We start from the raw sequence: 9,790 nt of genomic DNA on the forward strand, positions 1-9,790 counted from the left end.
CCTAATCCAAATGCTTAATTCGCTGAAAGGAGATTTTGATGGAATCTTAATTAGGCTATAATATACTGTTTTACCCCACTTACTTCTCCATAAAATTAGGATAGCTCTTTCTTTAATTGTTAACTCTTGTATTATACTCAAGTTACTCTCCAGTTTTATAGCATATTTACTGACCGAATCATCAAAAACTGTTGCCAACACAATCATGTTTCTTCATAATTATGTAAACTTAACTTGTTAGTTATTTTTCACTATCATCAATAAAGAAATAAAAAAGATTGAACATTTAACCTGGAATACCACACAAAAAAACGTACTATCAGAAACGAAAAAACAGCTGAAATTGTACATCTGCGCCACCTCCTGTCATTAGCGCCCCTCATTGGCATCGGCTCCATCTCTATTGGAAAAATACAAATTATCGGTAAGACCGACTAGTGGACGATGTTTTTATGCATGTCACAACTTTTTTATGTCCAAATTAATTGTTTGATGTCGTGAGCGTTTTTATTGGATGGAAATTCGCTACTCACACAGGCCAAAAACATTGATATGCTTTCAAAAACGCCACCATGACACAACTCATAAAGTACCTCACGATTTCGAATGGGTTGTTATTGTGTGTTTCTGTACATGCGTGGACAAATTAACCTTCGCTAAATCTCACTACATTGCCCAATTTTTTTTAATAATATGATATACGTTGAAAAACATACCAAACTTAAGCACCCTGTAGAATTATCCGTGAAGTTTCGGGGTCCTTAGCGCCACCTCGGAAGTAGCATGGGCTCATTTATTAATGCATCGCAAAAAGAGGTGACGCCCCGTTTTTCAAAACCTGTTATCATCGGAGGGAGCCTGTCCGGTTTGACGAGGAAAGCTGTCTATGAACTATAGACTAAACTTTTTTCCATAAGCTTTGAGAGTATGCGTCATATTTGAGCTAAAATACTAAAAGAGGGAGCTTTAAATGTATCATCAATAACAGTTATGAAGCAGTATGCTTCTTTCACCCGTTGTTGTTGGATCAATATAAAGTAAGATTAGACCACAGAAGAAATATGTGTGCTATACTGGATCATTTTTTGACAGCTCAATTGGCCAGTCTATATTGCAAGAACCGGTATCTACGTCCAAGGTCCAAATAATAATTATATGAAACATGTTTGTTTTGATTTATGTCCGGAGCATACATTTGTATACGTAGCACATTAATGGGTACATGTAAAAGACGGCAATAAGAAACAAAACATGGATAAACACTTAACATAGCTGAAATATTAAACAGCACTACATGTACTTATTTATTTAAAGAATAATAATGTGTAAGTCTGTGTTGTGTTCATTAATTGTCGTCGAGATACGAAGTTTTTTTATTCCACCAAGTTGGCATTGTACATGTTGTGAGTCTTCGCACTACTCGATATGTTTTTAATAAATTAAAACGCTTTTTTTGCAAATATTTTATGAATTTAAATATTCGGTTAATTACTTTTAACAGAAATGACACAAATTTAGAACATACATGCAATAAAATTCTTGGCGCAAAAGTTTAAACAAATGAACATCTATTATTCCTACGACACGTATTGTTTACCCTGAAAAATAGCATATTTGCGATTTCAAATAATGATTGCAATGTACACATTTAAATACGTGTATAACTCCCTGACCCACACCTCTACACACCGGAGTGGGTTAGATCTAAAACAAACATGTAATTATATATGTGACTAAATTGACTGATGGAATGTACTGTATTGTCTTTACATGTACTTAATTAATTTCGCTTAACTTGATCAGCGTTTGGACCCGTGCACTGAACATGCGTAAATTCTGAACATGGCCAAAAATTGTGTTCATTATCATTCATACCTGTCAGTTTGGAACAAGTATTCTTAATGTCATCCGCATAAATATTATTTCCGTGACATTTAAAATACAAGATTGATTGATTAAATGACACAATAAACAACATAGTTTTATTTAAGCGCATTGCAAAACTGTTGTCACGATTCTAAATAACATAATCAACCATAAATTATAAGAAAAAAATCGATCCTTTAGAAAGCAACTTTCATTGATTTCAAAGTTCGGTGGATTTTTTTTTTATACAATTAGAACGAGAGGAGATTTCAAAACTGTAGGCGCATTATGGAATCTTTTTTGTTTTAATTACATGGACGGTATAGACAGTGGCGTTATTCAGGCTGATTACAGAACATAATTCATTAATTCATACAGTACTTTTAACAGTATGGTTCGTGTACACGTTCACAAGCCGGTGCTGATGGCGATTTGGATTGGATTGCTATTCGACAGAATCACTTGCCAACCGGAAATATGTCTAATGGTTCCACCAGAGTTGAAAAGCTGTTACGAAAACGCGCTTGTAAGTTATCAAATTTTCAGTATGTTTTTTGCGCATATATTTTCATTCTTTAATCGTACTTAATTGGCACAACTGTTAGAGAAATATGAATAGAAATGAACATAAACGGAAGATACACGCTATAATATCTTTATTTTATTGGTTACTGCTAAATCGCACGTGTTCATACTGGCTAATAGAAACGTAAAGTAAATGGGAACATAGTCTAACAGTATTCAAATTGAACAAGTGGCCCCAAAACTTATACAATAAAACTAAAAATTGAATAAAGTTTACATAGAGGATGTAGAATACAGGTGTGTTTTCATCATGATATGTTTAAATTAAAATAATATTCGCTTGGTTGTTGCTTATCAGTTAAATATCTGCCTTGAACAATAACAATGTATTCATATTCTTGATTATAAAAACGGATAAGCCAAAAAACTAAAATAAAATTAACGTTTAACAATAAAATAACCTCAACGAATGCAATTTACATGGTTGGTTATGATATTGAACATGCTGCAATGGATAATGCTTTACTGTGTGTCGGCATATAGAGACACCCAATCACATCAAAGGCGGCCATAGTTGACTGCCTACAGAGACTTCTCTGGTTCTTCCTGCCCGACCGCAACCAGACAAGACCGGATGTGACGTCATTCGTTACGAACAATGCTCAGCGATATCCGATCCCTCTGACAGGTTTCAGGGTCCGGAAGGAGTACCGTCGACTCACTGATTATGAAAGAGTTCGTCTCCATAATGCATTAAACTCTTTATACAAGGTACACATTCCAGTTAAGGTCGATTCGCCTTGAATGAAATCGTGTTTGCTTTTAGAACAATAAATCGTTTAGTTCTTAAAACTTAACTACTAAACTAATTCACTAATGTATATACAACGTGTAATATTTTTTGCTTAATCGTTTGATTCGTTACGCTGTTGAGTGGATCAAACAACTATAAATAAACAAGAATGTGCATATTATTGATCACAAAGTGAAATCATGTAAACTTTTTTCACGTTAGTACCCCTGGTAGTATGCGTGCGTATATATTTTCCACAGTTTTTATAATTAATTGATTTATATGTTAATATATATACCCCATTAAATAGTATGCCTATAAATTAATTTACCCCCAAAAGAATGGGGACTAATATATATTCAAATTTAGTACATGTATGCGTGTGAAAATTTAATCTTTAATGGATGTATTTATCCCAGTAATAGCGTGCGAGTAAGTATATTTAAGCCATATAATAGTATGCGCGTTAATATATTTACATAAAATGAGCTCCGTCTTTGCAGAAGGGGGTGATACGGAAGTATGGCCAGTTATACGCAGACGCGTCTGGTTCCACGCACGGTGGGCCGGCTTTCCTCTCATGGCACCGAGTGTTCTTGGCCAGGTAAAAAACACAGAGTCTAATTTGGGCAAAATTGATCGTTGTCGGCTCGTGTACTACTTGAAAGTACATCGGGTACCCTCAAGTATACTAAATTGTACCCCGGTTACGGATAATACGCTTAAAGGCCCGCGGACATACTCCGTTTTATAATTGTTCGCGTATCGAACAGCTAATGTCGTTGACGTAAATTTCAAGACAGTTCGCAGTTATCTACAGAAAGACTACTACCCGCCACATCTGCTGCATCTGTCGTATCCGCGCGAGAAAGAGTTGTATAATGCATGCAAGAGGTTTCAGTTCTGCAACAAAATTCATTCACAAACGGAAACATTATGTGAATATCGTGTTAAATGAAATAATTTTGAACGGAGCTTATATAGAATCAATAAACAATGTTTGAATTATACGTATCGCGGAAGAGATTGTTTATGAATCAGTAAAATGGTCCACTATCTCTCTTAATGACTTAGTACAGGTCATTCATAACCTGAGGCTATTAAAAGGTTCGGGAAAACAACGCAATAGTATAAGGTTACGCTTGTTTATATTCTCGATTTATAAAACGTTGAACATGATTTCAACAAAACTTCAGGTAGACAACAACAAAAATGCTTCATAATCGCTCAAACCGAATATAAAAAACAATTGAATATAACAAGAATTATATGTTTCGTAACCTCGTTCATGCTTCTACAGCGGGATTAAATTTGATATTTCTGGGGTACGTTCTTTTCTTCTCAACAGATAGCGACGATCTTTTTTGTATTTACCGGTGCGAACAACGCAATAGTAGAAGGTTAAGTTTGGTTATATATCACAGATCTCAATTTAAAACGTTGAACATTAGTTCACCAATTACTACAAGTATACTATAGACAACCTCAAAAATGCTTTATAATCGCTAAAACCGAATATTCAAAAAACTAAACATAACAAGAAATATCTGTTAAAATAGGTAGTCGGCGTAAATGCTGACGTTGAAATTAAGTTTGCAATTTAAAGGGGCCTTTTCACAAATTTTTGCATATTTTGAAGTTTGTCATTAAATGCTTTATATTGATAAATGTAAACATTGGATCTTTAAAGCTCCCGTAATAAATCAAGAATACAATTTAAAAAAAGGAAAAAAAAGTAGCCGGTACCAGGGCTCGAACCAGTGATCCCCGGAGTCCTGGAGTTAGTCTGAAGTAAAAACGCACATGTCCTCTCGGCTATTCCGCCGTGTGTTCATCATTATAGTATTTTATACCTTATATAAGCAATCTTCGTAGTTTCGTAAATTTAAACGACAACAGCAGAACTCTCCAAGTCATTCAATCGTTTCGCGTTGCAACGCTTTATAATTTTTAGGTTTTCAAATCGTCAAAAGATACATATAATGGCTATATTGGACTATGGTAAATGTTAAGTAATACTGTTTCCTCACAAATATCATAACTAAAACGAAAATTTGCGAATCTGAAACAACTTTTTTCAATTTTGTCAATTTACCAAACCGTGAAAAGATCCCTTTAAGTTTCTAAATAAATAAATTGAAAACAAAAGTTTAACTATTGTGGGTTTTTTTTTCACTTGTATGTCGCATATTCACCGCATGAAATGTGTGTTATTATTGTCAAACCACACATAAGTGTTAGTAGATAAAAATTATACTACGGGAGTGCACATCATATGTGTCCTCACATGCCTTATTATGAGTATATTTCCTCACTATCGAAATATATCGTATGTTAATATTTGATTTAAACTCAGTTTTCTTTCGAAACATTTTAATCACACTTTCATACCCGCGTCATGCGAAAATGGGTCTTCTGCGTTTCGGCCAGCGTATTTTAAACCCAACATGTGCATTTGCGCAGTGTGGACAACGGCGATGCTGTTCGCTAGAAAATCACTTAATGCGATATGGTCTCATTGTGTTTCTCCTGACCAGACTGAGTGATGCGCAGGCTGAGTGGGCTATATATATGATGGGTGCATATGGCATAAGACCCATTTTCGCATGACGAGGGTCATTAAAAATCTCATTGCGAATTGTAAATGGCACATTTAAGCACAATGCTTTTTGATACAAAATTAAATTCAAATAAGCAAATTTGTAAATAAAGGCAGCCTTTCAAGGCGTTAAGCAACGATTTCCAGACGTGCTGACCGAGTACGGCAAACATTGTGGTTGGATAATTAAACGATGTTCCTCTTATCGTAACACAGTTCTATTTCGGTAATGTTTGTTTTCTCATCTTGAAGCAAAACTGTGTTTATCGATAGTCAATTATATATTTCCCGGACGATTTAGTGAACGAGTACTGACCCTGAAATTCTGAGAGACGGATTTAAACGCGTAATTGTAACTGTGCCACAATTTGTGTTCTTTGAACATACAGAGAGCAGTCCGGAATTCCTTACAATGAACAGTGATACATCCTTTGCCCCGAGCACAAACATAGTAATCTAGCCAAAGTTTTGAGGTTTTATCTCGAATCAGCCTATGAAATATTCGAAAATATACATGCGTGTCTGTTGGCGTTATGAAAAGTAATATGGTGAAAAGCTGGGTAAAACAGATACGCCGAAAAAGCGCATTAGTGCTCTATATCTATGTTAGGGTCAGAGTTGTTGACACCGTGTGAACTGCTAGGGTAATAAGTAATGCATAAACAACAAAGTATGGGTCAACAGGGCTGTCTTTATGACTCCCTAATTTGTGAGTAAAGAGTATTGCTCGCTGATTTATTTTTTATTTATTTTCATCAATTATCTTATTGTTTATTTTGAATTTGTATATGGTGTCAAAAATCAAAAGTTTTGTATATTCTTAGTGAGATATGTATTCGATATTCCAACAATATTCATTGAATATGATGGTGATTGCATATTGGCTTTATACTTAGTTCTCATTACCATTTTCATCATACTTTCTATGCTCTCAGAACGTCCAAAAAGGGCCGTGTTGATGTTATTTTGTCGTAGTTATCTCTAAGAAATAAATAGGATGATAAAAATGCACACAAATCTAACCGTGCGTTATGACACACTCTTTATAAATTTGAGTGGCGTATGTTCATTCCAAACTTGCGATTAATTTTGAAAAATGAGTTGCGTCTTAAATTATGCAAACGCGAACAACCTAATGCCTTCAGCGCTTTGATTTATGTATATTGTCCGTACCCCGGGTTTGTGTAGTATATTTAAGAGTACCCGTACTTTTAACATGTACCTGCGCCGCCGACGATGAACAATGATCCTATTTGGCTATGCATAGCGGCTGTGCAACTTATCAAATATATGTATTTAGAAATACGCTCTGTATCTCAACAACAAATGTATACGTTTTCAGGAAGTATACAGTATGTTTGACCATTTCCTTTCTTCTCAGGTTTGAGGACGAACTCCGAAAAGAGGAAGGAACTATAGCGTTGCCTTACTGGGACTGTAGCCTCGATTTTGCGATGGACAACCCGGTCAACTCTGTCCTTTGGGCCGATGACCACTTTGGGAATGCGAATGGCGACGTTGTTGTGGGTCCATTTGCAAGTGAGTTAAGACTCTCCAGTCTCGCCCATAGGGACCGAAAAACTAGAAATGATATCCACTAATATACCTATTTTCTTGAATAACGAATATGGCTTTATTAATAGATGTGTCGTTTGGATATTGGATAAAATTGCCTTCAGCCTGTCGAAACATGATCTGCATCGAGTGTATATAATATGTTATAGTTTAATCACCATACTTGAAAGAAAACTACACATGTACTGCATGGAGTTTGCTTCCAGACTGGATGACTACCCGCGGTAAACTAACCAGAAACTATGGCAACCGCGGTGTGTTGATAGACTACCGGAAAATGAAAAACATCATCAACAGTTGTAACACTAAGGTAAGTTCTGGCATTTTTTTAATAGTTTCAATAATAGATAGATAGCCGCCTCGATAATTTTAAGCGTGTTAACCCTTTGAAACAAAATACATGTCTGTATATCTATTATACACTTTTTATTTTCATGAGTGCAGTCTTGTATGTTCAGGACATAACGTTCCCTCTGGAGATCGACGCCAGAAGTGAGTTAGACGGCATCCTTGAGTACCACAGTAATGGTGTAAACAACTGGGTGGGAGGGGACATGACCGACGCTAGTTTTGCCGCTTACGATCCTGTATTCTACATGCATCTTGCCTTTATTGACTTTATATGGGAGCGTTTCCGTGAAAACCAAGCGAATACATGTCAGATTAACCCAGAAAATGCCTACGCCAGTCCACCGGGATACCGTTCGCAACAAGCGGAAGTTCCTATGTATGGCTTTAGCGAGTTACGAAACATTGACGGTCTGATGTCGTACTGGACTAAGACGTGGTACGCATATGAACCCCGTCCCCGATGCCCGGATTGCGGATCCAAGTACCTGTTCTGCAACATGACGTCACAGATGTGCATCAGTCATTCTCGGCGCACCGATTTCAACGCCGGTAAACGCGTGGATCCGTTGGGTGCCATCGGAGCTGCGTCCAACAGCTTTGAACCTCGGTCCGTCTTTATTCCAAAAAGAAGCATTTACCCATTCACACCCTCGCCAGAGTCCGATGGTCGGTTACATAGTACAGCTCTGGATGACGCAAAAGAAACGATAGCGCGTTTGCAAACAAAACCGGAAACAACCACGTCGCGTTGGTTGTCGCTAGCACAGTGGGTGAAAAATTTAGAACCACTTCCTGTCGGAGTCGTGGACAACAGCATTTTCCCTCGCAGAATAAGGTCTTAATCTTATTTGTGTTGCACTGAGTTATTTGTTCATGAAAATATTGAATACTAATATGCTATGAGAAAATAAACGTATGTGGACGTATATATCGCCCCATTGGAGCAAAAAGGTACCATGTGTCTTCTTATTTCAATGTCACATGGTACCAATTGGGCAATATTTTAAGTACGTGTCTCTATAACTAAAATCGTATTTATTTAATCTCACCCGTTTCAAAAACCATATCGCAGCCAGAGTACCCTTACGTCGACAAACAGGTTTCGGTTTAACTAACACGATAAAAAAAAATATTCCCAAAAAAAATTAAGTTAATGGTCATCTGCTGTTCTGTCGTTCGCCACTGTCCGACCTTCCAAATCAGCCTATGCGTTGACCAATAATGTATCGACTGTTATTAATGCGCCAGTACTTAGTGTATGCATGTGACAGAACTGCTATAAAAAGTATTTAATATTGACCATTTCACGTTTAGGGAAATTGACAAAATTGATAAAAATATGTTTCAGATTTGCAAATGTTTGTAATAGTTGTGATATTTGCGAGGAAAAGGGTAATACTGAACATAAACCATGCTTTAACGTATCCATATTATGCTTCTTTGGCGAATACAAAAACTGAAAATTATAAAGCATTACAAGCGTTATCGTTTTATTTTTTGACATTGCGTGGATTGCTCATTTATATTATAAAATAATTCACATATGAAAGCAGTACGGATGGTCGAGTGGTTAAAGGTTTTGATTTTTACTCCAAGGATCAGCGGGTTGAGCCCAGTCGTAGATTAGTGTTTCTTTCTGTCATTATTGTATTTCTTTTATTATTGTTTTAAATTGAGCTATGTAGTTAAAATGTTCACATATATCAATTTGAAGTATTTGATGACATGCGGTAAAACAGGCCAAAATCTGTGAAAAAAAAGTTTTAAGTACTGTCATTCCATTGTACTTTAAGGCATAAAAGTTGGGTGAAGAAAAAGATGCAAGTTCCAATGATTTCTTCCTCTAGAAAAAGCTCTGTTATGGAGATGAAAGAAAGCTTGAGATTTTCAAAAAGATTTGTTTACAGCTGTGCGTATTTTATTAAATTGTCTATTCATTGATATATTTATATTCACACCAAGATGAAAACGCTGTCAATTAAATCACGTGTGACGCATTAACAGCGTTACATTTTGATGCACGTATTAACTACAAACACAACAGTATATGTAGAATATCCATAACTGATAAACACAAGATA

At 36.0% G+C, this 9,790-nt stretch overlaps 1 protein-coding gene across 1 annotated transcript; it reads left to right on the forward strand.

Moving 5' to 3' along the window:
- Window positions 1–2,280: 2,280 nt before the first annotated feature.
- LOC127846482 (putative tyrosinase-like protein tyr-3) lies at window positions 2,281–9,056 on the forward strand. Its single transcript, XM_052377752.1, has 6 exons — window positions 2,281–2,392; window positions 2,935–3,162; window positions 3,688–3,788; window positions 7,165–7,322; window positions 7,565–7,668; window positions 7,817–9,056. The coding sequence occupies exons 1-6, from the start codon at window positions 2,291–2,293 to the stop codon at window positions 8,549–8,551; spliced, it is 1,428 nt and encodes a 475-aa protein (XP_052233712.1). The 5' UTR covers window positions 2,281–2,290; the 3' UTR covers window positions 8,552–9,056.
- Window positions 9,057–9,790: the final 734 nt, after the last annotated feature.

Source organism: Dreissena polymorpha, chromosome 9 (assembly GCF_020536995.1).
Source record: "Dreissena polymorpha isolate Duluth1 chromosome 9, UMN_Dpol_1.0, whole genome shotgun sequence".
NCBI lineage: Eukaryota > Metazoa > Mollusca > Bivalvia > Myida > Dreissenidae > Dreissena > Dreissena polymorpha.